This window comes from Cucumis melo, chromosome 7, assembly GCF_025177605.1.
Source record: "Cucumis melo cultivar AY chromosome 7, USDA_Cmelo_AY_1.0, whole genome shotgun sequence".
Classification (NCBI taxonomy): Eukaryota; Viridiplantae; Streptophyta; class Magnoliopsida; order Cucurbitales; family Cucurbitaceae; genus Cucumis; species Cucumis melo.
This window is the reverse complement of record NC_066863.1, coordinates 26,341,644-26,369,365: the sequence shown is the minus strand read 5'-3', so window position 1 is coordinate 26,369,365 and position 27,722 is coordinate 26,341,644. Positions and strand designations below refer to the sequence as shown.

The 27,722-nt window shown below is 33.9% G+C and overlaps 5 protein-coding genes across 9 annotated transcripts; 2 read left to right on the top strand and 3 right to left on the bottom strand.

Moving 5' to 3' along the window:
- Window positions 1-653: 653 nt before the first annotated feature.
- On the top strand, window positions 654-3,881 carry LOC103494426 (uncharacterized). Its single transcript, XM_008455589.3, has 4 exons — window positions 654-1,634; window positions 2,457-2,567; window positions 2,921-3,076; window positions 3,656-3,881. The coding sequence occupies exons 1-3, from the start codon at window positions 990-992 to the stop codon at window positions 3,074-3,076; spliced, it is 912 nt and encodes a 303-aa protein (XP_008453811.2). The 5' UTR covers window positions 654-989; the 3' UTR covers window positions 3,656-3,881.
- On the top strand, window positions 3,657-12,439 carry LOC103494424 (lanC-like protein GCL1). 3 transcript variants are annotated; one of them, XM_051087249.1, is made up of 6 exons: window positions 3,657-3,715; window positions 6,831-6,980; window positions 7,086-7,273; window positions 9,287-9,398; window positions 10,890-11,360; window positions 11,795-12,439. In XM_051087249.1, the coding sequence occupies exons 2-6, from the start codon at window positions 6,834-6,836 to the stop codon at window positions 12,134-12,136; spliced, it is 1,260 nt and encodes a 419-aa protein (XP_050943206.1). In that variant the 5' UTR covers window positions 3,657-3,715; window positions 6,831-6,833; the 3' UTR covers window positions 12,137-12,439. The 3 variants fall into 3 exon arrangements, with proteins under 3 accessions (XP_050943206.1, XP_008453808.1, XP_050943207.1); XM_008455586.3 differs by lacking the exon at window positions 3,657-3,715 and having other exon boundaries at window positions 6,463-6,980; XM_051087250.1 differs by lacking the exons at window positions 3,657-3,715; window positions 6,831-6,980; window positions 7,086-7,273 and adding an exon at window positions 8,428-8,591.
- Window positions 12,440-12,843: 404 nt separating this feature from the next.
- On the bottom strand, window positions 12,844-15,268 carry LOC103494423 (WEB family protein At5g16730, chloroplastic). Its single transcript, XM_008455585.3, has 2 exons — window positions 15,069-15,268; window positions 12,844-14,856 (listed from the first exon to the last, which is right to left on the bottom strand). Exon 2 carries the CDS (start codon window positions 14,831-14,833, stop codon window positions 13,019-13,021), a length of 1,815 nt encoding a protein of 604 aa, XP_008453807.1. The 5' UTR covers window positions 14,834-14,856; window positions 15,069-15,268; the 3' UTR covers window positions 12,844-13,018.
- Window positions 15,269-18,845: 3,577 nt separating this feature from the next.
- LOC103494422 (histone H3.3) lies at window positions 18,846-20,696 on the bottom strand. 2 transcript variants are annotated; one of them, XM_008455584.3, is made up of 5 exons: window positions 20,384-20,696; window positions 19,834-19,905; window positions 19,657-19,733; window positions 19,457-19,547; window positions 18,846-19,362 (listed from the first exon to the last, which is right to left on the bottom strand). In XM_008455584.3, the coding sequence occupies exons 2-5, from the start codon at window positions 19,903-19,905 to the stop codon at window positions 19,192-19,194; spliced, it is 411 nt and encodes a 136-aa protein (XP_008453806.1). In that variant the 5' UTR covers window positions 20,384-20,696; the 3' UTR covers window positions 18,846-19,191. The 2 variants fall into 2 exon arrangements, with proteins under 2 accessions (XP_008453806.1, XP_050943204.1); XM_051087247.1 differs by having other exon boundaries at window positions 19,834-19,994; window positions 20,384-20,447.
- A 689-nt stretch (window positions 20,697-21,385) lies between these two features.
- Window positions 21,386-27,152, bottom strand: LOC103494421 (uncharacterized). Of its 2 annotated transcripts, XM_008455581.3 has the most exons (9): window positions 26,149-27,151; window positions 25,003-25,209; window positions 24,675-24,914; window positions 23,556-23,622; window positions 23,274-23,462; window positions 23,052-23,143; window positions 22,442-22,624; window positions 22,222-22,358; window positions 21,386-22,107 (listed from the first exon to the last, which is right to left on the bottom strand). In XM_008455581.3, the coding sequence occupies exons 1-9, from the start codon at window positions 26,644-26,646 to the stop codon at window positions 21,927-21,929; spliced, it is 1,794 nt and encodes a 597-aa protein (XP_008453803.2). In that variant the 5' UTR covers window positions 26,647-27,151; the 3' UTR covers window positions 21,386-21,926. The 2 variants fall into 2 exon arrangements, 1 of the variants encoding a protein (XP_008453803.2); XR_007822226.1 differs by lacking the exon at window positions 21,386-22,107 and having other exon boundaries at window positions 23,048-23,143; window positions 26,149-27,152.
- Window positions 27,153-27,722: the final 570 nt, after the last annotated feature.

Here is a 27,722-nt window from a genome sequence, read left to right as displayed (position 1 = left end):
ATAATTCGGATAAATAGCTAATAGGTTAAGAGTTCAATTTTAGGTAATCACCTATTGAATAATTTATTTTTTATGAGTTTTCTTTGACTCTTAAATATTGTGAAATAAATTGTTTTACAAATTGTTTCATGTATAAGCTAACCAGGAAATTATCAACTATATACAGTTTTATGATCCATATCTGTAACATGGGTCACAAATATATTCAGGTAATCAAGATTTCAATTTTAATTTAAAAAGAAATGAGAATGACATAAGATAAAAAAAAAAAAAAAAATGTTTACTACATAACTAAATCTAAATTTGATAAGAAAAATCAAGATTTGATTAACTTTTTATTTTTACTAGCGGCAAATTTGGGTTATCTTCTCTATTTTTTTTCTCTCGTCCTTTCCTCCCTTTCTTTTCTCACAAATCATCGCTCAATCTTATTTGACAATACAAACTGAACACGAGGGAGTTTAAAAAGAAGAAGTTTGTAAAAGTTGGTCGTATGGTCTTGTGGGAACATGAGGTAGAAATTACTGGAGGAAGACGTATAAAGGCATAAGGTAAAATTTGAACAAATTCTTAAGCTCACAACCCAATTGACGAAGCTGAAGATGGGGAAAATTGATATAACTTGAAGTTACTCCAATTAAGAATTACAAGACTTTCTTGGGAAAAATTAATGACATTTTGTTGATCATGCAACTTTAATATATAGATTTTGATAATATGTCGGACGAAAGATGAAACACTTTGCTTCAAAGTCGATAGAATCATGCTCATTTTAGCATAGTTTAGTCTTTCAAATAGATAATCTGATGATAGGTTTGATATTCTCGTTTTCTCAGATTCTTGAAAATTGTTACCGAGTTTTGCTATAAGCGCTTGAATCACCAAAATTCTCCATTGATGGTAACGATGCTCTAATCTATTTTTGTTCTTCAGAAGAAGCATTGAAATCTCTTCAACAAACTCAAATCCTCCCCTCTATTTCTCTACAAATGTTACTACCTTCTCAAAATCTCTTCAGATGTTCCAGCCGTTTGAAGTTTTGTTCCTTCACCAACTCCCTTCCCAGAAGCAACAATCACTTCTCTCCCTCAATTTCATCTTCATCCCTCCAAAGCCTCAATCAATTCCACTTTCATGCACATAAGTTACTGACCACTCATAACAATTCAACTTCCCGCCACCGGATTTATTGCCATTGCGGCATTGGAGTTTACGAATCCGAAGACGCTGCACGGAGTGGCGATTTCAATTTAGAATCGGTTCTTTTGCTTTCTGAATCTATTTTTCTCTTCTCTTCTGCTGTTTTCTTGGTTGTTTTTGTTTTGAATTTCGTGGGTTCTAGTTCGAAAAAGGGGATTTGGATGTTGATGTGTGATAGGGGTTTAGTGTGGGGGTTTCCTCTGCTAGTGGCTACGGTTGTTCTTAACTCGTGGATTCGAAGGTTGCAATGGAGACGAATATGTTGGGGGAAAACAAGTGGTGGGTTGAAGGTGAATTTGTTGGATAGGTTTGAGAAATTGGAGGAGGATTTAAGGAGCTTGATGATTGTGATCCGGGGTTTGTCTCGGAAGCTTGAGAAGTTGGGCATAAGGTATAGGGTTACACGAAAAACACTGAAGGATCCAATTGCCGAGGTATTATTATCTCTCCTTTTTTGTTCATGATCTGTTTTGATACTTGCAACATGTTCATGGAAGATGAATTGAATTGGTTTTTTTCTTCTTCGGGTTTAAACCTCTTCAATCCAGTCTCCTTGAAGAGAATATGATGTGTATAGCCATTTTTTGTTTGTTTAAACCTGAAATGCATTCAGCATTTCCATAATCATGCTGAATTTCTGTGGCTTGTAAGTAGAATTCGAGAAACTGGGTAAACATTCAACTAATGCGAGGTAACAAGCCTACTACAAAGAAACAAGTCTTTTAAGATGATTAATTGTGGGTATATGTAGCCAACATGAGCATAGTTCACTTGTTAACACTTGCTCTTCCCTTGGGGTTGGGGTTCAAACCCCCAAACTTCACATTGTTGTAGGCAATATAGAACAAATGTGGGTTGATGTATATTGATACATGGGATGGGAATTATTGTATGGTTTAGATTTTTCATTGTGCCCCTTAAAAATAGTAGGGTTTCTTTGTTGTGTTTGATGCAATTATGTGAACAAGAAAACAAAGATAGTTTAAAAGAAAGTGGTGAATTAAATTTGTAGTATGTTGAAAATTTTTAGTACAAGTGACTTCGTTTCCTCTCATTTCTCAAGTAAGTTTTATTTGATTATTCTGTTCACATGCTTCCAACAGTCGCTGTGTTCAACTTCTATGAAACTTTGAGCGGATGTTTTGTTTTACTTTTGTTTTTGTGTGTTCATTTCTTTAAGATCGAGTGTGAAATCTGACTTTTAACCCACTATTTTCCACAAACCTCTAATCATTTGCATGCTAATGCTATTAAAGACTGCAGCTTTAGCTCAAAGAAATTCTGAGGACGCTCAAACTTTGGCTGTGCAAGAAGATATTCTTGAAAAAGAACTCCTTGAGATGCAAAAAGTCTTGCTAGCCATGCAGGTAAAATTAAAAATGATTATTATAACTGATGAACAAAACTCTGTATTTAATTTCAAATTAATACCCTTTATGTGCTGTTTATTGGATCGATGTTTGAGAGAGGATGAAGGCTGGTTTCACAATTTATAGGCAATTGTAGACATGCGTTTATACTTTGAGGAATTCTTGATTTTGTTTAACTTGTTTGATTACAGAATCTTCTGATACATCTTTATGCTCTTGTGGTAGTCTTTTTTTCTTTTTTCCCTTCTTGTGATCCTGAAGTTAGCTTTATATGAAAAGACGGTGATTTTGTTAAGATTTCATTGTTTGTTAAAAACTGATGGGACTTTCTGTAATGAGTTCATGTGTAGGAACAGCAACAAAAGCAACTGGAACTGATTGTTGCTATGGGAGAAAAAAGGAAACTCATGGAAAGCAAACAAACGCGGGATCAAGAACGGACAAGAATTGATAGACAAAATTCCGCCAATGAGGAATTGAAAGAACTGGAAGCTTATGAAATCTGAGTTAGGATCTTCATTAAAAAATTTCCATTCATTAATTATTCACTGTTTCTTCTTGTGATTTGAGCTAAAACCTGACCCTTCCTTAAATTTATAATGAAAGAAGTAAATAATTAATTAATATAAAGGCAAGGAGCATTCAAAACTTATTAGGCTTAAGCTTTCACTAAAACCGAAGTAGACAAATTTTAACGGAATTGTGGCACTTCACGGCTGGTGGTTATGGTATTGGTCATGTAGCTTTCACTGGTAAACAAGTATTCTAACAGGGATAATATATGAGAAGTTAGGAAGTAGTGTATATATACTTCTCACATAAGGGATTTCTTTCGGGTTGGTTAAGAAAAGGGTCGTGGATTCACTTTAAAAATAGAAGGGTTTGATATATGCTGCCAACCTCTGGTAGGGACGATTCTTAGTTTGAACGAATAATGCCATATTTCCTTATTTTGCTTGCTGACTAGATTTTAGATATGTACAAACTCATATTTGGATGATTGGATCTAGAAAGCACTAGATATTCTTAGAGCAATAAGCACAACAATAATATAATAAATTCTTGACATAACTTTTATGATATAGGTGCCTCACAAAGGATTTTGTTGATGAAACGAGACTGAAGTGGAATTTCTACGCAGTAAGGTGGGTTGTTTCTGTACTTGTGATCTTGATTCTTGTGGCTGCTGTTTTCAAATTTTTGATTTGGTAGTTATATGAGAATGCTGAAGAGGATTTGAGCCTTTTTCAGCAATGGTATGTATGGAATTTTGGAATATTCATAGCATAATGAAGAATTTGAATTGTCTGACGGTCACAGTGTAGATTTAGGCGAATTTAGAGTCAAGTTTTGGTTGATTATGAAATGAAGGATGTAGACAACCACCTATATTGGAAGTGACGGAACCAAAACGCAGGAACCAATGATAAAAGAGGAAAGAACAGTTTCAGAAGCCAATTCTGAGCCTAGTTTAATTAGTTTTAACACAATTACCCGATCAAAGGGTCAAAGATTTGATTTGTCACCCCTACTTGTTGAACTAGAAAAACAATTGAGGTTGGGACGAATTGGAAATACAATAGACTTGTTAGATGACTCCTCTAATTTTTGGCAATGATAAACTTCTATAAATGAACGTAATTGTACCACTAGTCTTAGACCGATGCTTGACGTCTTTATGGTTGAATTAGTCATTGAAAACGTAGCTTTATAATTTGAAATTAACTCATTTTCATATATGGGAGTGTCGTTAAATAGATAGGTTTATCAAACTAGAGAACTAGCAATGAATAAATATAGTTGTTTATGGATAAAGTAAAGTTTAATTTAACGAAAATTGATATAATATTTTTCTCTAGAGATCGGAAGTTCGACCATCATGGTTTTGAATGAAAAATATCAGCAATGTATAGGTTTGGAATAATAATTATGTGGTATGCGTTTAGATTAATCTTCTTTAGATTAATCTTCTTTGACAATTTTTCAACTAAAAATATCGACTAAAAAGCATTTAGAATATTTTTTTTAATGCTTAGACACTTTTTTTTATTCAAACTTTGTAATTTAAACTTTGATCTTGTTTGCCACATTGGAGTATATATTATCTGCTTGATTTTATATATATATATATATATATATATATATATATATATATATATATATATATATATATGTTTTACTTTCATTTTCCTAGACATACATTTATGTTTTTATGTGGTATTTATCAATTCTTTATGTGCATAGGAGTACGTGTGGGTCCCTATGTACAAAATTTGTTCAATGCCAACTTTATTTATAAATTTTAATTCCAATATGAACATAAATGAGTAGTTGTGGTACAAAGAGATCATTTGATCTTTGAAATTTAAGTATATAAATACTATTTTTATAGAAAAATGTTAAACGAAAAAGAGAAACTGCCATCTCTCTTTATGTTAAAAATTTAAATCTATTATCACATTTATTGTGTTTTATTGGTTTCATTTAATATTTTATTTTTAAAAGTTTATTAATTTTATTTGGAGATTTTTAAAAAAGAGATAAAATCGATAAATTATTTACACTATATTAAATAAAATCATTAAAAGACAAAATTTCTTATGCTCGATTATTTTTACAATTTCTCTTTTCTTCTTTAATTATAAATTTTAATTAAAACTAGATTTGTTGATTGAACCAACGAGTTTAGTTGAGTTGCATATTATAAGTTCATTAAGGTCGCATTTACATAGCTAATCTAAATTTTATTTGTCGATACAATGAAGTTAAGATGCTCGAAGTGGTAGTTATTTGTAAAGGTTTCATTGTATTAACTCTATTAATATTCAACTTGTTAAATGATGTCACTTTAGAATTCACTACAGTTTCTTTTTTCATTAACGAAATGTAACGTCCATTACAATTGAGTTAGGTGATGTTGACATTATTTCAAAAATGTTCTAACACACTCTTTGACGTAGAAAGTATTAGGTGATTCTCTTCTCAACTCTCCTTATCTTGAATGGTATGTTTCTCATATTTAATATGATTTTTTAGTTTGATTTTTTTGTTGTATGATTCCTTTAATACTAAAAGAAGCATAAGGCATAATATTTTGATGCATTTATAATTTATTCCTCTTTAAGGCATAATATTTTGATGCATTTATAATTTATTCCTCTTACATTCCACATCAAATAGTTTCATGAGCTTAGATTTTATTTCCCTCCTTATTTTACCTATAGCCTATACACCACTCTTTTTAAACATGTGCTTAATAGTACAACAAGACATTAAATATGTTCAAAAAAATCTTGTGGTCATAAGAAACCAATCCGTCCGATCTATCGGTATGGTTGAGATTGAGTTATCAATTTATTTGGATTAGGTTAGATTCAAATAAACAAAAAGAATTTATTATTAACTTTAAAATGACATATATACATACACATACACCACATACATATACATATATACATATGTATATTTTATTAATACTTTTTAAAAATTTATTCTCCAACAACTCCTAAATATTAGTTTTTTAACCATTTGAAAATAAATTAATTTATATGCATTATCTTTTCTTTTTAGAACTGAAATATAGATAAATAAACAAGTAATTCGAACCAACCAAATTCAAAATTTTTATGGTTGAATCGGGTTTAACCAAATTTTGCAACTTAAATAATTAAGAAGTCTTCCCACCCATGAACACTGTTTCTAACACATATATACCAAAATCAATACACAACACCTCTAGGCTCTACTACACATATTATATCATTTGATGGTGGATACCAAATTAAAATGAGTGGGACGACAAATTTTTTAGGTAATACGTGGAGTTAAAAGATATATGGAACCTTTAGGATGGATTAGGTGTCTAGAATTTACTTATGCTTTAGTAAAAGAAAAGGAATCCCTTTTACAAAATATAATTTCTTTTTAGCCTAAGCTTTTGGTAGTAACCATTGTTAGGATAAAGAGAGAGTCGGTCAGGTTTCATTTCCCACGTTGTTCCTCTGCACATCGGAAATTAAAACTTCAATTTAATTTCTGTCTTTTCTTTAAAAAACCTCATTCGCGTGTCTACGGAAATAAAATAATTAAATTATTGTTTTTATTATTATAAAAGCGCGTGTTTCACAGTTGCCATCCAAACCCACCGTTTATGCTCTGCCCAACCGCCATTGATTCCCTTCAACACCATCGCTCCAAAAACACAACTCAATTCTCTCTTCCCTCTCCCTCCCCAGATTTCATTTCATTTCCTTCTTACAGAAAATGTCTTCTCTCCTGGAGCTCGCTTCATCTCAGGAAGATCGAGAAGGAGGTGGTGGTGGAGGAGGAATCCAGATTCCACCCAATTGCAATACCATTCTTCTTCCTTCTCAAACCTTTCTCTCTGCAGCTGTCTCTTTGAAGAATCAGGTTTGTTTTCCTTTTTACTCTTCCCTTCTTTTTCTTTCCCTCTCTCTCTTTCTCCGGTCATGGAGCTCCCCGGCGTTCATGGAAACGGTGTTGAAATTTTGTTAGGTTGTGGAGCTTACTTGGAAAAAGAGAGGTAACGCGGATATTGGAGTTGATCCGACGGTGTATAACGGCCTACTTGGGACGGCTGTAACTTGCCTGAGATCGTACGAGGTCACCGGAAACCACCAGGACTTGGTATTGTGTTCTGATATTGTAGATAAATGTACGGTTGCAGCACGTGCCTCTCATAGGTGATCACGTGACTTTTACTTTCCCTTTCTCTATCTAATGATATGATTTATTAGGTTTGTTGTTTTGTGTCTATTCAAATTAAATTGTCACTTTTACAATCATAAAATTAAATCGTGAAGTTGATAAAATAAAGTAGAGGTCGAAAATAGAAGTTTTAGTATAAAGTTTTACTTTTACCCAAATTTAAGTTTTAAAATGAATTTGGAAATGGTTTTTTTTTTTTTTTTTTTTTATTTCAAAGTAATTTTAAGTCCATTTTTACTTCAAAAAATTCTGATTAGAATACTCAGATTTTGCAGTATTTTATAGAATTTGAATATTATTACTTAGTTAACTTTCTCAATTTCTAATTTTTAATTATCATTATTTTAGTAATTTTTAAATTGTCTTTTTTTTTTTTTTCTTTTTGGTTAATCATGCAAACACAAAATTATGAATACATTTGTTTTGAAAATTTCTTATTTGGATCAGAGTTTAAATTATTGGTAGATTGAACCCTACAACGTATGAATGTTATTAGTTTACATTTTTTCTGATTATTTTTATAGAGTCCTTCCATAAAATTGCTAGATCTACCATGGACTATTGAACTTTTTTATTTTTTAGTACAAGGGTTAGTTTTTGTGGTACAAATTTGGCTCCGATTTATCATGGAGTGGCTCTTGCATTTCTACACCTGGGCAAACCATGGATTGTCATGTGTCAAAGCATTATCTTCTAGTTTTCCATCAAGCGATGACACCTCTTGGCTAGCGATTAGAATTGAGTTTTTCCGATAAAGTAAAATCATTTTCTTTAAAATTCTCCCCGTTTGTACTAACTAATAAAATTGTTCCATATATATATATATATATATATATATATATATATATATATAATGAAGTAATTAAAAAAAGATAGATATTCTCTCAAGATTAGCAACAGAATATGTGATTAGATATAACAATTGTTTTAATATTTCCACAAAGCTTCTGGACCCAGTTAGGCCTGCTTGTGATTAAAATAATAGTAATCATCATATAATAGAATAAAGCAAAAAAACGAGAGCCACAAATATTGAGTTTTCAGAAATAATTTCAAAAAAAGACGTACTTCTTTTGTCATATAAAAAATATCTCATGACCAGGCCGCTGGAATTATTTTTCCACTTTATTTTAAATTATCTGCTCCTCAAACCCCCTTTGAAAAGCAGAAAGTGTACTAAAAAGCAATCCTTTTTTTTTTTTTTTCTCACGACTTCTTTCTGTTTTTGGTGAAATTTTGTTAAATGATTAAGGAGTAAAATAAAATCTTATTTTCAGACATGATATTATATAGGTTGGGCCAGTTCTTATGAGTTTTGTTTTTATAATCTTTCTTTCTTAAAAAATTATCGTCGAAATCTATAGTATTAACATTCCGGTTAAGTTCTTAATTTAGTTCATAAGCTTTCTAAAGTATTGAATATCTATTTGAAATTTTTAATTTCGAGTATAATAAGTCCTCTTGACTTTAAACTTGTTACTAACAGTTCTTAAGATTTTAATTTTGTATTTAATACATCTATACTTTTATTCAAATTTGTTTTGAAACTTAAATTGATCATTGGTCTATTATATTTACCTTTGGATTTTATTTCTAATGGAACCTAAAATTTCATGTTTTCAGAGGTATAAGGACCTACAATACAAAATCAATGAAATTGTACGCATAATTTTTCATGAAGATATTATCTTCCCGACATCTTAAAGATGATGTCACAGCCTTCGCAGTACATTTGTTAAGATGGGTAATTAGGAACTGTTTTGCTAAAAGAAAATAGGTATTGGAAATTTGGAATAGAAGTTAATGGTTCTTTATTATTATTATTGTTTTTCTTTTTTTTTTTCTGGAAAAAAAAAGAGGATAAGTTAATGGTTTTAAGCATATGTTCTTTTTAATTGATATATCACTTGGAAAGAATGTGGACCATATAGTTCTCGGAAGACTTTGATGTGAAATAATTAAATATTTTGTTATTTTGGTATGGGCAGGCACTTGACTTTTCTTTGTGGTAGAGGAGGAGTTTATGCTCTTGGCGCCGTGGTATCTCATTACATGAGAGACCCTCAAAAGCTTGACTTCTTCTTCAATCTTTTTCTTCAGGTCTAGTCTCCTCTTTTGCTGGTTTAATTATATGTTAAAATTATAAAATCACATTTTTCTCTCATAAAAATAAATAAATAAAGTTATATTTCTCAGTATGCAGGCTTAGGTTTAGATTTGGTTGCATTTTGGATCATTAGTTTTTTGTCTCAATTAGTTCTTGTAGTTGACTTACTAAACATATTTTCTTTTCAAGTACTATAGGTGGGGTATTCGAACCACAAATTTTGTGGTTGCTAATATATATATAGTATGTCAATTGAGCCATGCTCCCTTCCCTTGGGTTAATATTGGTTAAATATTTTTTTAAGGTCCGTTAGGAAAGATATATCAATTACTATTCTTTTAAAATTGGAAATGTTTATTTTTTTTGGTATATTTTTTTTTCCTTTTTCTCTCTTCACTCTCCTTCACACTGCCTGTCTTTTTCTTCTTCTTCTTCTCCTTTCCTTTCGTTTTTCCTTATCCAAACTTCTCCATTCTCTGGTCCTCTTTGAGCATTGTCACGTAGGAGACATGTTTCAGATATGGAGTTTCATATCTGGAACATTGTGCTGTTTTAGATCTTGCATGTCTCATCGGCGAGATACCAACAAGATGAAACCATTTAGTTCAAATCTCAAACTTCTTGGTCGAGGATATAATAATGCCCAAGTATATTAAGCTACTTTAATTCCCTAACATGAATAGGTAATATCTTAAAATTTAGCACCACTCACTGGACGTTGGCACTGCGTTAAATTGACATGTTTTGGTTATAATCAGTGGATATTAGTTGGACACCTGAAAATTGCCAGTTCAGTTCGGTTTTGACAATTATTTAGGTTTGGTCGGTTTTCGTGTTCACCCCTAGTAAAAATCTTTTAAAAAACCTCCCATATGTCACCTATTAACACAGTTGTGCTGAGCCACAACAAATCGGTGAAGGGGTAATTTATCATTCTTGGCAAGTTTCCAGCTTGTAAATGATGTTATCCAGAAATTACGTGTAACTGATTTCTCAAACAGCTCTGTAAGCTTTAAGAATTCAAGAAGTACGAACAAGAAACTAAGCTGAACAGAGAATGAAAATACAAATTTCAAACAGACGAGGGATATGTAGAAGTGTTTGAACTCTAAAGATAAAAGCTAAAAATCTTAAAAAGGTACCACTAAGAATTTGATTAAAACTAAGAAACACTTCACAATTATTATTATTATTATTCTTTAAGAAGCCTAAGCATAAAATGGCAATCCAGTGGAATCTCAGTTTCTTATTTACTGTTTATGATGTTTCAAAACAAGTGCTCTTCGGTGGTTTGCGTATATGCATATCAAAATTAAAGCTGAAGAAGACAATTACTCTTGATATTTTATTTTATATTTCATGTGAAACTTCGGAGTACAAGAAAGAAGAGTGTAGCTAAATGCATGCTTATAACTAAAAGGAGAGAGAGAAACAAATATAAGCTACGAGAGTGTCTTAAAATGTCCTATAACCTTTTATAATAGGCTGCAGAAGAGAAAGCACTCCCTAGTGGACCTGAAGAAGGAGGTTTTGGAATGTCATATGATCTCCTGTATGGGCGAGCTGGGTTCCTATGGGCTGCCTTATTCATCAATAAGCATCTTGGAGAGCAGAGATTACCTCATGATCTTCTCATGTCTGTAATTGATGCTGTTTTAGCGGGGGGCAGGGCGGGTGCATCCGACAACCCAGACTGCCCTTTGATGTTCAGATGGCATGGGACGAGATATTATGGTGCAGCCAACGGCCTGGCTGGTATCTTGCAAGTACTTTTGCATTTCCCACTTTCAAAAGAGGACGCTGATGATGTTAAGGGGACATTGAGATATTTGATGAGCAAAAGGTTTCCGCACAGCGGTAACTATCCTTCAAGTGAAGGCAACCCAAGGGACAAATTAGTGCAATGGTCTCATGGGGCAACTGGCATTGGCATTACCCTCTGCAAGGCTTCACAGGTTGGTTCATTCTTTCATGTCTAACTTCTTAATGTGGCTCTAACTTTTTAATGTGGCTCAATGCTCATCTTTCAACTTCAACTTCAATATTGCCCTTCTATTAGGCATGGAGGTTCTGGTGCCTTTTTGTTGTTCAGTGTAGGGTGTGAGGCAGGTTTTTTAGTCTTGTTTATCCGGTGGAATACATATAAAAAATAAATCATGTTTACGAGAAAAGAAGTTCTTGGCCTTGATGTTTTAAGAAATTTTCAAATTTCTTGTCAACCATAGACGACTACGATTAAGGTTAAGCTTCACTGGAAAGGGTTGGATTAATTTAGTAACTTCAATATGGGATCTTCAATTTTCTATCATAAACTGCATAGTAAAGACTTATGTTCCTGAATGAAATACGTAAGGTGGTTACTGGAGTTCTGATTTTATTCGAATTTCAGGTTTTCCATGAAGACAGGGAGTTCAGGGATGCCGCAATTGAAGCAGGGGAAGTAGTATGGAAAAATGGATTGGTAAAGGAAGTTGGACTTGCTGACGGTGTTTCTGGTAATGCATATGCCTTTCTTTCCCTTTATCGCCTTACTGGAGAGAGTGTCTATGAAGAAAGAGCCAGAGCATTTGGAACCTACTTGTATCATAATGCTAGCAAGCTTGTTGCTAACCAAAACCAGGTTGGAGGCGACCGTCTTTTCTCTCTTTTCCATGGACTAGCTGGAACTGCTTGCCTTTGGTTCGATTTGCTTGAACCTGAGAAGTCAAGGTTCCCTGGTTATGAATTATAGTTGAAGCTCAACTCATGTGGTGAAGGCAGCAAAAGCATCCCCCTTGGAGTATGAAATTGTGTATATTATTCCACTGATGTCTTTGATGTTTGGATGTTTTGGTGTGATGGACTTGATAGCAACGTTAATAATCAATTGTACAGTGCGTAGGATGTGTTACGGCAACACACCAATTGAAGTTTTAGAATTGGGTTTTCAAGAATGAAAACAATTCAAGGCAGGGGTGCTAGATTTCTTGGCCTCAGAAATTTGAAATCACTTTTCACGTGCTTTAATAAAAAAGAATTAATTGATTAAAGAAAACTAACTGTTAATTCACTGACGTGGTGCTCTGAATGACTTAGCACGGAATCTCGCTATTAGCACTTCTGTGATTTGTATTATCTAATATTTTCTCTCTCAATTTGTGGATGCAGTCTGCAAATCGTTGGTGAACTTAAATCTTTGTATCAGTCTTCATTGTTTAGAAAGTGGCAACATTTGATACGTGGGAACTATTGGGAATGAATGCAGCCATGTCTTGTTAGAAAAGCCTATTGATTCTCACATTTTTGTTGAAAGAGCCAAATGAACAATCATGTGGCTAAAAGAACGCACATGTATGAGATTTCTGTATTTGGCATGCTTTCTCCTGAAGTCCATGTGGATTCTCACAATTTTTTTCAAGGAAGGCTTGGAACGTTTTAGAAATCGGGAAATCTCGAAACTAACTAAAACAAATTATTCTAATCTGATCGAAGAATAAGACATCTTTAGGCAAAAAAAAAAAAAAAAAACAAAGAAGACCACATAAATACACAATGTAAACTACTTGTAGGAATTTACAGTTTTACAAAAAGATCAAAAGAAAAAATCAAAACTGCATTAAAGTCACAAAAGACTTCACTCAGGTGATTGTTCCTTCTTCTGTTGAAAGCTCCTCCTCCTCATCAAAAGATCCCCAAATCTCCTCATCAATGCCTTCTTCTTCCTTGAATTCCTATCTCCTTCTAACTCATCCAAATTCCCTTCTTCCAACTGATCCAGATCCTCACCCTCATAATGCATCAGCTCCCCATCTTCACTATACTGAGACAATGATGGCCTCCTCTCGTGCAGCCTTGCCGAACCAGGTGAATCAACATTCTCGTCAAAAATCGACCCTTTAAGCGTCTCCTCCATTTCAAGCTCTTCATCCTCTGCTTCTTCTTCCACCTCCTTCTTCTGTGGTGCGACTCTCAACTCCAAGAAACTAAAACTGAAAGCCTTCCCGAACCTTTTCCCAAATGTATCCTCCTTCTCGGCTGGACTCGGACTTGGATTCTGATTTGGACATGGACTCAACGGCGGTTTTGATTTCGTTATCTCCACTTGCTCTTTTCCTTCTTCTTTGCTCTTGCTTTCCTCTTTGCTCTTGCTCTCCTCTTTAATGTTCTCTTCTTTCTTGGTTGCTTCTTCTAGCAATTGCTTCAACTCTTTAATCTCCTCTAAAGCTGAAGCTTGGCTGACTTTTAGAGTCTCATTCTCACTGCTAACAAAATCCAATGCATTTTCCTTTTCAGCTAAACAATCTTTTAGCTGTGAATTCTCCTCTATTGCAATCCCTGCAGCTTCCTTGGCCACAGTAGCTTCATTTAAGGCTTGTTTTAGAATGTCTCTTAATTTCTTGATCTCTTCTTTTGATGTCATGTTCTTGAGCTCGGCTAGCCTCAGCGAATCCGTTAAGCGGCGATTCTCTTGTTGCGCGTTGTATCTGTCATCTTCAGCTCTTCTTATACAATCCACTAAGCTTGTTTCTCTTCCACTCCATGCTAATAGAGATTCTTCTGCTTCTAATCTCAGCCTGTCTACGGTACTTTTGTATAAATCTGCCTCTTTTCTTGCCTCTTGTAATAGAGTTTTGTTCTTTTCTTCTATGTTTTTCAATGTTGTTCTCAAATTCTCTGATTCTTCCTTTGTTTTCTTTAATTCCTCTTCACTTATGCTGTATTTTCCTTTCAAATGATTGGCTTCTGTTGCTACTTCTTTTAATGCCATTGCTAGATCATCCATGGCTTTCTTGTTGTTCTCCTCTGCTTCTGTGGCTAACTTTAGCTCGTTCTTAAGCAGAGCCAGATTTTTTTTTGTCGATTCGAGCTCGATTTTTAGGCTTCCGAATTCATGGTTTCCTGGAATGTTGTGGTTGTAATTATTGGTGTTGGAAGAATATTTTTGGAGCTTTTCATGAAGGGATTGGATTTCTAGCTTTGACTCTTCAAGGGAAATCTTTGCTTGTTCTAGCTGTTTTGTTTGTGCTAATAACAAATCCTTTGTTTTCTCTTCTGATTCTTTGGAAATTCGATACTTCTTTTCGAGTTCTTCGATTCTTGATTCTGTTTGTGATTCAGAATTTTTCGAAACAGAGAGCTTCTCTGTTTTCTCTGCCAATTGAAGCTCTAATCCCTCAGCCTTTTCCATGGCGGACTCTTTGTTTCTCTTCACAGATTCCAAGCTCTCAGCCTTTTCCACGGTGGACTCTTTGTTTCTTTTCACAGATTCCAAACCCTCGGCCTTTTCCACGGCGAATTCTTTGTTTCTCTTCACCGATTCCAACTCAGAATTAAGCTTTGTATTGATCTCATTCGCCATTTTCTTCACATCTTTGAACTTTGGAAGCTCAGTTGAATCATTTTCTTCCACATTGAATTTCATATCTATCTTCTCCATTTGTTGATGCATTTCATGAACTATGATCAAATCCTCTGTTTTTTAAGGGAAAACACAGCCAACCCCAAAAACAAAAACGAAAACGTAAACAAAACAAAACAAAACAAAACAAAACCCAGTTTGTATAACAATCAAAGCATTGTTTTAATATAACAAAAAGAAAGAAAAATTGAAGAAGAAGAAGAAGAAGAAGAAGAAGATGAACGAGAAAAGGTCAATTAGAAAGGAAAGAGAAAGGGAAACTTACAGAATCAGAGTAAGTTGAAAGGACACGCAATTCCATTGAAAAGAAAAAAAAAACTAAATCAAGTGTTTATAATTTTTGGTCTTTGGAGAAGAAAGAAAAGATCAGTAGAATTTGGAAGGAGAAGATGAATTTAGAGAGAGAAGAAAGAAGAGAGGTTTGAGAATGAAGGAAAGTCCGAAGATGGCGGATGTTCCATTAAAGGAATCGATGGGTTTCATTCAATCTTTGTCGATTTCATGAAATGTTTAAAATATGTTAATCAATTAGCCATTGGATTTGACGATGTCGATTTTGCTTTTTTGTTTTATTACTTTTTTAACTATAACTACCTATTTAGTTGGATGGATTAAGGTTTTAAAATTCCAAAATCTTTATTACATCAAACCTTCATATTTTATCCTAATATACGACATCGATACAAATTCTCTCGAAACAATCTATAATTTTGTTATGATAAAGATGTTTACGAAAATTTAATGTGTGATTGGAATCAATGAGAATTTTAATCATATGTTCGTCTCATTCTTTATTTTTCATAAAAGAAACGTAGAGAATTATGTGTAATTTTGTGAATAATTAACACATTGTTTATTGAAATTCAATACAAAAATCAAATTCAACGTAGACTAGGGTGGATTAGACTTCCAAATAAACACACACATCAAAATAAAATTTTAAAAAATTATTGATAGTGGTTCGATAATATATAAAGAATTCGGAAGTTTGACAAAGAAGGAAGAGAAAAAATAATTGAATGTTTTGATGGGTAACTATGTGTATGATTTAAATGACCAACACTTTTTTTTGTTACCACCAAATTGCGGAATTGTCATATGTCGTTAGGTCACCATTACAAGCCTTTGTATCGAGAAAATTGGGATGAAAATAAGTTATCGTAATATATATATACATATAAATATTTGGGTGGAAGCAGCCGGCAGAGAGTGTTGGTTGGATGGCAACATCTAACGGCCGTTTAACTAATTTTGCTTTTCTAATTTTCTTTTCTAATTTTCTTTTCTTTTCTTTATTTGAGCCAATTGTATATATATATATATATATATATATATATATATATATAAAATTAGAGTTAAAAAGAAACTAAAAATTATTTATCATTTATGAATAAAAATCTTTTAATTTGTGAATATTTTCAACATATTTAAACAGTTACAAATATAGAAATTAGATTCAAAACGTTGACATATATAATAATATTTGTAAAAACTTATAAATATATGTGAAAGTTTGTAAGAGTTATGGCAGGAGTCTATCATTGTAAATATTGATTTATCATCATCGATAAATCATAAGAATATATTGTTAAATTTTTTTACTAAATTTATATTTAAGAAAAAAAACGTCGGTATACTCTTAATAATCATCTCTAAAATTATACAAATAGAAAATTGAGTAATCAATAACTAAGGGGAAAAGAGAAATAATTTAAATTTTAGCGTTTGAAATTTCTAAATAGGATTATAGGTTTTCTTCTCCCTAATTAGTTTTCTGAAAGCAAATAATTAAGGGATATTAAAAATAAATTTAACAAATTAAGTGTGGAATATTATATATATTTTAATCATATAATACCATCTAGAAATTTTTGACTCGATGTATTCTTTAATTTTCTTTTAAAGTTTGAATAATATCTTTAAATTTTGAAAAGGAATATACTAACAACAACCAAAGGATATTTTAAAGAATGTTTTTCAAAATTTGATAAATTGACAAACTATTTACACAAATTCATTACACTTTATTTTTTATAAAGTGTAAATATTTTTTTTGACAATTTTCCTATTTTAAAACTATTGTATGGTTACCTAAATTGTTCAACTTTTGAAAAATCAAACTAGATATTTTTTTAATTACTAATTGTTTTCGGGCGTTTTCAAATATAGAACAATTAACCAAATATTTACAAAGTTTTGTCATTCACGATAATTTTCCTTTTATCTTCGTTCATATGCAAACGATCGGAGATATCTTTACAACACTATTTTCTAGTTAAAAAGTATGGTTGAAATTTTTAAAAGTTGAACATTTTCAATGATTATACCGAAAGCAAAAACCACAACTTTATATATGAATTTATAGGTGAACGAACTATCAACAAGTCAAAACGTAGTCTAAATCAAAGGTTCAAATTTCTCACTTCTACTTATAGTTTGAACCTTAATTACAAATTAAATTAAAGGATTGTTTAGAAGAAAAAAGTTTCAAGTTGGGCTGCAAAGAATGGAATTGTTAAGTAGGGAGAAAATTATTATCTTTTATTTATATAATCAAATGGGAGGAAGAACTTTTCAAGGCTGCAATATGGAATTTTCTTCTTTCAATGGAACCATCTTAATGACCAAACGTTTATTCGATTTATCAGTTTTCAATTTCTTAATTTGTTGCTGTTGTTTTCTTTTTCTTCAGGGTAGGATTAACTAGAAGTTTGTATTGGTGCGGTTTAATTCAACGGTCTTGTTGTAAAGTGACATTTAGAGTTCGTTTATGATTCAACCATTTAAATAATATAGGTATACATGTAATAAATGTTGTCAATATAGACTCATTCTTCTCAACTGTTTGACCTAAGAAAAGAAGAAAACAACTCAAAGTTTTTTCCTTTTCTTCTTTTTCCAATGGCAACGTAATTCAAGCCACTAAAACATTACTGGATCGTGAGGATAAAAGTTAAAATCTTTACATGAATTAAATGAATATATATATAATTTTGACCCATTAGATACAATTAAAAGAGGGGCTTGAAAATGCTTTCGCCAAATGTTTTAGTGCTCTCTTTAGATCTAATGATCTCATGGGAGGATTATTTAGTTGAACTTAAGATCAGTGAAGGTATGGATGAGATTGTTGTGAGAGATTACTCTGAGATGGGGATTAAGAATGCACTATCCTAAATAAACCCTCTCTATAAACTTCAATGTAGTGCAGAGGAGACAGAAAATAATGAGGATGTTGTTCGTAAGAATGAGGGAATGCTCGACTATGTTATGTTCTCGTCCAAAGTCATTTTCGACAGATGAAATGGAGGCAATATGTCCCTGTTGGATTAGTTAAAGCTGGGTGGGGAATTTGGCTGTTAATCTTTCGGTTTAGGCAGTACGGTGCCCTTAATATTTTTTAAACGTGTAAGTTTGGATGAAGCTAAAAAATCTTGACGACAGGAGTCAAGATGGTTGGGCTTATCTTTTCTCATAGGCTTTTTCTAACAGATCGAACTATAATTTGTTGTACCATTCTCCAATTTTTATTGACGTTTGATCAAGGGTGAAAAGGTGGAGCTACTTCATTTGATTTGATATTTTTAGGAGTGACATTACGAAGAATAGTGAATTAGGCTTAGAGCGGCTTTAGAGATTGAAGAAGGGTTTAGCAAAGAATAATAGAAGCTTCACCTAAAGAAGGTGATATCATTATCGGTGGTTAGGCTATCATATCAAAATGAAGAGAGCAGTTGTGGGTTCTAAATGGATTCATGTTAGGCAATCATAAAAGCTAGTAAATCAGCATATCTGCTGTTAAAAAGATCGACGCCCTTCACTCTACATCACTGTATCATCATGAACACAGCACAAATGTACAGCAGATGATTTAGAAGTCGAGGATAGTAACCAAAGGATGTGATAGAACTATTGAATTATAGATGCACAGGTAGTAACCTCACTATATCAAATTGGAGCAAGAACCACCTTTAATAAAAGAACATAAACACGAAACCCACACACATAACGAGGTGAAAATTTTGATGAACTAAGACAAATCTGAACTAAATTAGATATGATAGGTTTAGGTTATCCAACAAATATTAGTTTGGCTGCATACCCCAGAAACACAATTCATCAATGGAAATACAGAATTAAGCTCCTCCATCCTTTTTTAAAAGAACAAAAAACAAAATCATCCACAACTAAACATTAACATGCACAACCAAAAGCATTATGCCTTTTTATCATATTCACTACAAGTTTTTCTAGTATAAAACTATCTACTAACCCTTGCTAAAAACAAAAATAAGAACCACCCCCATCATCATCCTTCATCATCATCAATTAGGTCTTTTGATCACCTCCTTGCAGCCAATACCATTCACCAAACAACAATACATCTTCTAAGCACGTTCACCTCTGATTCTCCGAGCCAACTGGATATCTTTGGGCATTATGGTGACCCGCTTGGCGTGGATTGCACAGAGATTGGTGTCCTCGAACAATCCAACAAGGTAAGCCTCCGCTGCCTCTTGCAATGCAAGAACAGCATGGCTCTGGAAACGCAGATCAGTCTGCACACAAAGCAATTTTATACATCAGCTTTGATTTTATCATCAAACTCAAGAATATATCGCAGAGCAGATAGTGAAAGAGATTGCAACGAACCTTAAAGTCCTGGGCAATTTCACGAACCAGCCTCTGGAAGGGCAACTTCCTGATCAAAAGCTCAGTACTCTTCTGATACTTACGGATTTCACTGCACGGATCAACAAGGAACCAGGAAGTTATGATCTTTGTTGAAAGCAATTAAACAAATCACACCAACTAAAGCGGAAAATTCAAGGAATTAAACCGTGTAAGCCTACCGAAGAGCAACAGTTCCAGGACGGTATCTGTGTGGCTTCTTCACTCCTCCTGTGGTTGGGGCGGACTTACGAGCAGCCTACATAATCCAAATACAAAAAATGCATAAATAAATAGAAAGCTCATGAAAAATCAAATCAATTCATCCACGAAATTTCAAGCAAAAAACTTGAACAAACCTTTGTAGCCAACTGTTTCCTTGGAGCCTTCCCTCCAGTGGATTTACGGGCAGTTTGCTTGGTACGAGCCATCTAAAGAAAAACAAACCCCAACATCAAATCAACCACAATTCGACGTTATCCGGCACAAATTTTCATTCCAGAAGTCTTCACAAAAACGCCTATATGAGATAACAGAAAGTCGAACAGCACTACCATATTATTCCTCCTATCTAATTGATATCCAATTCTATTTCCTTATCGCATGCACTCATAAACTGAAAAACATACAGAACAAAACCACTAAACACGTTCAAACGGGAGAAATTTGAGAAAGCATGCGAACCATGTAACCAAGGGAGATCCAGAAAGCCCTAAAATCTCTCCTAAACCTAAGCTCAGAAACAAAATTGAGAGCGGAGAAGGACGACAGCGGAATAACCTATAGAAGAAAATAGAAAGATCTGGAAACAAATACACTACTCGAAAGAGAATTCAAAATCAATCTAAAACCCTGACGGAATTTCAGAATAATGATGAAAGAAGAAAAGAAGGAAGAATTAAGACAAACCTGATGTCGCTTCGGCGGTTCTTCTCTCTCGACCAGATCCCTTCTCTTCGTCAAAGAAGCCAAAAGTTCAACGATAAGTGCAGTTAGAGCATATATATAGCGTCATAAAAGAAGAAAGAATCTGAAGATCGGACGGTTAAAAGAGCACATCCGTGTGTTTTTTAGGTGTACGAATCTAACGGTAAATGAGGGCTTGAGTTGTGTTTTCTCGAGTACAGTGAACGGCCACGATGTGATAGTGAAAGGGTAGACGAGGATCGTGAGAATACAATACTCGTTTCCTATTGGTTGGAATCGCAAGAAATCTGTGGCAATTCTTTCTTTTTGGGTTATTGGGGGATTAGAGAATGAAACGTGAGATGATTACCCTTTTGCAGGGCAGTTTAGATTTTGAATTTGTCAACAAAAGGTTTCGTTTTTTCTTTTTTTTTTCTTTTTTTTTTTGTTTTTCCATTGGTGGACTATAAATTTGACCAATCAAATCATGCCATGTAGGATTTATCCATTTTTAGGAGTTGGGATTACAATATTTTTCTTGGAAAAGAATTGCAAAAATTTCTAAAAGAATTGTCATTATTTTCTTTATTTTTGTCTATATTACAAAGAATATTACTGTTGACCTAACATTAGTGATTGAAAAATTGTGAAATGTTTGTTTCTTTTATATGTTTGGTGGGAGATCAAACCCATTTGAACTCTTAATTGTAAATACTTTCATAAATAGACTAATAGAGTGCTACCTTCAGTTATTTTATCAATGTTTTGTTCAAATATATAAATTTTAGGAGTATAACTTTGTAGCTTTCATAAGTAAATTAGTTATAAATCTCAATTAGCATTGTTTCTAACTTCTAAGACCCGTCCATTTTGTTGATTGAAGAAATTATATATATCTAAGAAGTGTTGCAATGAGTTCGAGATCAAACAAAGTTTGAGAAGAACAACTTCATGAACTTAGAAAGGGTTTAATAATTGATAATTCAAAATCGAACAAACTCAAAGTTACAAAGTAAAGCTCCTCAAGATTTGTCACTTTAGTATAAAGAGAGAGTTCTACAAAGAAACCGATTTTACAATCCCGATGTGCCACCATTTCCAGATAAATTGAAAAGATGTTGATTTTGCCGGGTTTGGGAGAGGGAGATGAGTTTCGTTTCTTTTCATATAAATTTCAATTCCAAATCTTTTCCCTTCCCTTTTTTTTTTTCTTTTTACAGTAATAAGCAAAAAGAAAGGAAAAAAAAAAGAATCTTAAAAGCTTAATAAGAAACCTACAATAAATTATCACACTCTCAGCTAAACTAAACACTAAACCCACCTTCAAACTTAAGAAACCAATAGATGCCGACCACCGTATCACACTACCAGTGATTCATAAGTTTAGGGTCAAAACCAACACCAACTTGTGAAATTGTGATTATACTTCGACTCTCGAGAGACCAATGGTATGGTGTTATGTTTGATTGTGGACTGACCTTGAGAAGGCAGACTTTGAACACGAATCCAGATGGGTGAGCGGCATTCACAATATCTAAGACCGTGATTACACTTCGTGGAAGTTAAATAAGTCAGCGACGTTAAGGTGCTTTGCGAGACGGCGAATTGCTGAGCTGACAACTCCAGAATTTGAAGAGACGGAGTCGGGAAGACAAGGCAGGCAAAAAGGAAGGTCGTCGTCTTCTTTAATGTTGAAGAACGATAGCACGGCTCGGCAGAATATAAATCTGCAGATTATGGAACAAAATAAAGAGAAATGTTATTACATTAACAATGGCTAGAACATACATAAGTTTCTGTACGTATAGCATTGCATAAGTAACGCGAGCAGCGGGAAATACCTGAGAATGAGACGGCGTAAAAAATGATCAGACAAAACTTGGGCCCAAACGATATTTAAGCTAGTTGATGTACAAAGAATTATTTCCCAATCGGAAAATGCAGAGGACAGGATGGTATCGGCATCGTTGTAAACATCCTATAAATGAGAACAAGTTGAGGATTAAATGGAAGTCCCGAGCATATTTGAAGGGCAAGTTTTGAGTCTTATAATTAACTTACTATATCCAAATTGGCCGAGGACAGGCCAACCATTTCGCAAAATGCCGGTAGAGGTGCAGTCAAGAAAAAAGTAAACTGACTTCCTGATTGAATAGTATCAACATTTAAGGGATTCTTGAATGCAGGCCTCAATGGTGAAAGAAGTATGGCGGCAGTTTCTCCTCTCTCTGCCCCATGTAGTACCTGAAAATAATATAAATTGACAAATTGAAATGTCTTCTTCTTGGAGGAGTGCATAGATTAAGACCATATTAAATTTTAACCGAGACCAAACAGGTCCATCGACAAGAAACTATCAGATACTGCCGAGCTAGCTTTTGTTGTCTAAATGAAAAATTTCATAGTGAAAGTGCAGCAAGAAAGTTCAACGCAATATTCTCCCTCAAACGCTGTTATTTTGTATGAGAAAAACAAATCAATCGAATGCATCGAATGGCCTTATCTATGTCATCTCATTCTCAAGGCCAAGTAATCACATATGAATCTGATGATACTCTGACAAAAAAATGAGAAATATCCACCTATTAAATGGAAACTTAATTTCCAATATAGCAGAATGAAGCAAACCATTATGACCTGGCAACACTTGTAAAAGTTTTGACAAACCTGCCTTGAATGCATGGCTGTTGTTACTGTCAACTATCAAGAAAACAGGTCTACGTGTAAAAGGTATTATATCACCAGGGTATAAAACGTTTGGACCTGAAAATTAAAGGAAAAAAGAGGTCCATGTCATCAGTGAAATTGGAAACAACAAAGAGTTGGAATGAGTAAGTATCCACATCGTTCAATAGCAAAGACCATTGAGAGAGGGTATGAGAGAACTCTGTACCTCCATTACCCCTATGCCCAAACCACAAATACTCATCATAAAGGTCACTTGATCCTGGCTTCTCAAGCTTACAAGATTCCGCAAAAGCATTACAATTTTCTCGTGAATTCTGGGCTGTGACTTTATTTTTCAAGGATTTTCTTGATTCCCCAAAACTCATTTGATTGACACTGTTTTGACAGCACTTCCCTACACCAGTTATCATTGAATGTCAATAAAGAATATTAAAAATGCGAATGAAAAACTAAAATCACTTTCACTTTGTTGTAGAAGGACATTAACCTGCTGCAGATAGATAAATCAGCATGATACTATCTGGAAGGAGCTCCTCACAAACTGTCGCCATGACCTGCTCACGAACCAAGAAGATCAATTATAAGTTCTTCCAATTTTGAAAGCCACACCAAGCACCTATTTTGCACATATAGAAGCTGATGGAGAGTAGAACATGATTGGTTGGGCCTTGGCAGAAAAATTTCGGAAGGAGTGGTTTTACCAAGCCAACAGAAACACAGGACTTCGAGGGTATTTTTTCACAGTATAAATTCTTTGCAAGTGTGGAAGTTAGTGCTATCATTTCAACTTGTTATGTCAAGCATTACAACACTGAGGTCAGAAAGGGATAAAGTAGTATGGCTAGCAAAGACTTTTATACCCAAATATAAGAAGTGCTTTCTATCTCATGCTATGGATACCTTCAAGTCACAATGGCCAGTCAGAAGATATTGGGCGTATCCAAGTTATGTAGGCAAATGATAAAAGTATCCTTATGTACCGTGTATAAATAGCCACTGAAGTCAATGGCCACAATTATCATTGAACGTCATCTAAGCTCATAGATGATGCCTAGAGGACAAGGTAATACCCAAGTAGCAGGTGGTGATAGGCATTGGAAGTTATAAACCAGTAACCACTAGGTCAATCCATAGTGGTTGGTAGTTTTTAGTGTTTGTTAGAGGAGATTGTTAATAGCCAGACGGAACCACACACAAAGGAAGAAAAGTGACTAGATAGGTAAATATTTGAAAACAGAACTACTGGAGAAAGATCCCTCTCTACATGCTATCAACCTTTGTATTCTCCTTCACTCTAGTAGCATACATCGGTTCTTATCATTATAGGATCACATGCAAAGCTATTCAAAGCGAAAAGTGCAATCAGACTCAATACAAAACTTCAGGGCACTCTATCACATGCAACTAATTCAGACAAGTAGTAAAGCAATATCTGGAAACTAGAAAATCCAAAGAAATAAAATGCCAAAATTGTCCAATTAAAAAAATAATAATTAAAACACAAATACTCACTAAAAGAGGGAGAAAAGGCTGCAAATTGAATAAATCAAAAACTTTTCTATGCAACTGAAACAGAAAGAATGTCGTGAATAAATTTTAAACTTACAGCTATCAAATGAGTCACAGAAGGTCGATAGAGGATGGCTTTCTTTGGATTTGGAGGTAAAGATGGATCGGTAACATCGGTGGCTAGGTTGATATCAATTATTCCAGATGCCCCAGAATGATCAATGCCAGCTCCATTTTCATTTGGTTCAACTGGATGCTTTTGGTAGAAGAAACCAGGCTCCCATTCTAAACATTGCAGCATTCTATACGTGTCCAAAGTAATTTCCGCAAATTTAACCTGAAAGTAATGGTACATGTAGTCAGACAAATTTATTATCAATCATGATTAATAGCAATAGATGGGGAAAAATTGATAATTAATTCACCTCATTTCTGTGGTAACTAGTCAAAACAGCATCTCGGAATTTAAGAACCCTCTTTGCATGGAAACGTCCAACAAATGGAAGGGATGGTGGATGAGAATCAAATGCAGTAGAGTACCGTAAAGGTCTGACATTCGTCGAGGCTGTTGCTACATTCATGAAGCAGAAAATTTCTTGTACAACTAGCCTCCACTCCTTAAAGTCAGTAGCCTAGAAGCGAGAGTTAAAATGCCTCAGTTATGCAAGTGAAAAGTTGTATTAATATACTCAAGTCTTAATACTTTTCTAGCAAAGAAGATTTCTAGGCTTTCTAACAAGATAAAGTAAAATAAAAGATAGTACTAATAATGGGACCCAAGAAGGGGCATTAAATCATTCTCATTCTTCAAAGAATACACATGAAACTCTGTGAAATATGAACGTAACCCATGTTTAAAGCAGGAGATCCGGAAAAATCTTAAATGCAGCCAATCAATTATGATTCTAAAAATCATCTCGGGATATCTCATAATGATCTCAGGAGTCATAAAAGAAATCTTTTAAGTCTCATATATTGCTAAGTTGAATTCCAAAGCCACCCACAAAGCAGCCAACATAACTGAAGATGAAAGAAAAAATTCCCCTTCACTGTTCCAATTTGTTGTGAGCGTGAGTAAATTCCTTTTCTTTTTTTCTTTCGTTTTTTCGTTTTTTTTTTTTTTTTTTTTTTTTTGGATAAGAAACAATGTGAGTAAATTTGTTAATACAACCCTTTCAAATATAAATTATCTCAAGCACATAAAGTGACAAACAGTGTAAGTAAATCATAAATGTTTCTCTGCTGTGATGAGTTTGGCAGCTGAGAAGAAACCTAATGAAAAGGGAACATATAAAATTGTTCTTCAATTCAACGGAAGACAATCGAGTTTTTAAATGTCGTGAAGAATTATGATAAATAACGAAAAGCAAACAAACAATCATAAGTTATAAGAGGTCGGCACAGCATTCATTCAGAAGCCAAACAAAGAAGGAAAAAATACTAGGGATCGTGAAATTTATAGAAAAAATCTTCAAAAATAAATAAGCCGTCAAGAAGGTCAATCAGCAAACTGAAAATATTCAACAGAATCCGAAAATTCAGTTATAATCATGGAAGAAATGGGAAAATACCCGAAAAGTGGCCTTGCTATCGTCGACCAGAGCCTTCAATCGTTCGGCAAGAACCTGAACAGTATCCGTACGATTCAATAACAATGAAACCAGCAAAAACCTCGCGTAAAACCTCAGTTCCTTGAACCTCGCTCCCAGATCCTTCCTCGAATTCTTCGATCCCTCAAAATAGCTTCGATTGAGAATCGCTTCGTAGAACACATAGGCTTCAATCAAGAACCTAGCCTCACTAGTTCTCATATAATGCCCAAAGTAAAGCTGACCGATCCGGCTAGCGATCTCGCCAATTTCCCAGCGGTTGAGACCAGATTCAACAAGCTTGGCGCGAAATTCCTGCTGATACTTCCAAAGACGCATATAAGCCTTGAAAACCTTATGAAAATAGTGATGGTTGTCCACACGCCCATAGGCCGGGACGTCTTGGACCCTAGCGAACTTCCGGTTGGCATTCTCCACCATAGCTCGGAAGGTTTTCGCTTCAGAGTCGTTGTCGGTCATTCCGGAAGTCTCAATTCCCAGACCGGCAGTAACAATCTCCGGCTCTCATCGAACAAAAAGAAAAAAAGAAAAACCAGAAAATTCGAAACTGCAAATAAGTTAAACTATGAGTGAGCTCAGAGTGGGCAGCGCTCGAGTAGTTCTTCTACAAGCTCATACGATTCAGAGAAACACAGAGAAAGAGAAGGGTGCTTGCGTTGGACTTATTTGCTTGGGGACTCGTGTGGAGTTTGGTTCTATTGTAGTAGCGTCATAAATCAACAAACAAACCACTTTTTCTCTTTCATCCTTCTTCTTCCTCCTCCTCCTCCTCGAATCTCCCCCTTCGCTTTTACTTTGTCGTATGAAAGTGAATTTAGATTTGAAATCCGGCAAAAGGAGAGGTGGTTGCAGTGGCGGCGGAGATAGGGGCTGGAAATGGCAGGAATTTTGGCGGCTATGCCGGAGAAAGGAGAAAGGTGAGAGAGAAGAAGAAGTGAGGAGGGAGGAGAGTGGAGGGGAGGTGTGTTGTTTTTTTGCTTATATTATTATGTCATCTAAAATCACGACCGTTGATTTATGCCACAGGTTATGATCCAAGGGTCAGTTACTATTTCCCACGACCTTGTTTCTTTCCCCTATTCGGTCAATTTCATTACAATGGGGTCACCATTTTTCTCTCTCTTTTTTCTTTTTCGGTTTTTTATTATTTTCTTCTAAATAAATATAACGGTTCCTTTTTTTTTATTATTATTATTCTATTAAATACATACTTACACTAAGATATAAGTTAGTGGTTGAATTTTGGTGGGTACTTCCCATATTGTAAAAACAGAAAAAAAAAAAAAAAAAAAATACATGTATGAATTGTTTCTAATTTTCAAATATAATATAATTTCATCGATAAACACTGAAATTTTTTTAGTATTTATGTATGTATAGATAAACATTGAAAAAGCATAGGACAAAATAGATGACATGAGACCATAGCAAAAGAGAGGCAACATAAAGTCTATTTTTGTATACTATATAAATTTTAATATTTTAAATGTGAAATAAATATAAATCTGAAAATTGAGAAGAAAAAACGATACTCT

Coding starts and splice junctions, on each gene's coding strand:
- LOC103494422 (XM_008455584.3), bottom strand. CDS start 19,905: ATGGCTCGTACCAAGCAAACTGCCCGTAAATCCACTGGAGGGAAGGCT. Junction 19,548..19,656: donor CCTGGAACTGTTGCTCTTCG/GTAGGCTTACAC, acceptor TGATCCGTGCAG/TGAAATCCGTAAGTATCAGA. Junction 19,363..19,456: donor AAATTGCCCAGGACTTTAAG/GTTCGTTGCAAT, acceptor CTTTGTGTGCAG/ACTGATCTGCGTTTCCAGAG.
- LOC103494426 (XM_008455589.3), top strand. CDS start 990: ATGTTACTACCTTCTCAAAATCTCTTCAGATGTTCCAGCCGTTTGAAG. Junction 1,635..2,456: donor TGAAGGATCCAATTGCCGAG/GTATTATTATCT, acceptor ATGCTATTAAAG/ACTGCAGCTTTAGCTCAAAG. Junction 2,568..2,920: donor AAGTCTTGCTAGCCATGCAG/GTAAAATTAAAA, acceptor GTTCATGTGTAG/GAACAGCAACAAAAGCAACT.
- LOC103494421 (XM_008455581.3), bottom strand. CDS start 26,646: ATGACCGACAACGACTCTGAAGCGAAAACCTTCCGAGCTATGGTGGAG. Junction 22,625..23,051: donor ACAACAGCCATGCATTCAAG/GCAGGTTTGTCA, acceptor TATTATTTTCAG/GTACTACATGGGGCAGAGAG. Junction 22,108..22,221: donor TTACGCCGTCTCATTCTCAG/GTATTTCCCGCT, acceptor CATAATCTGCAG/ATTTATATTCTGCCGAGCCG.
- LOC103494424 (XM_051087249.1), top strand. CDS start 6,834: ATGTCTTCTCTCCTGGAGCTCGCTTCATCTCAGGAAGATCGAGAAGGA. Junction 6,981..7,085: donor CTGTCTCTTTGAAGAATCAG/GTTTGTTTTCCT, acceptor AAATTTTGTTAG/GTTGTGGAGCTTACTTGGAA. Junction 11,361..11,794: donor CCCTCTGCAAGGCTTCACAG/GTTGGTTCATTC, acceptor TTCGAATTTCAG/GTTTTCCATGAAGACAGGGA.
- LOC103494423 (XM_008455585.3), bottom strand. CDS start 14,833: ATGCATCAACAAATGGAGAAGATAGATATGAAATTCAATGTGGAAGAA.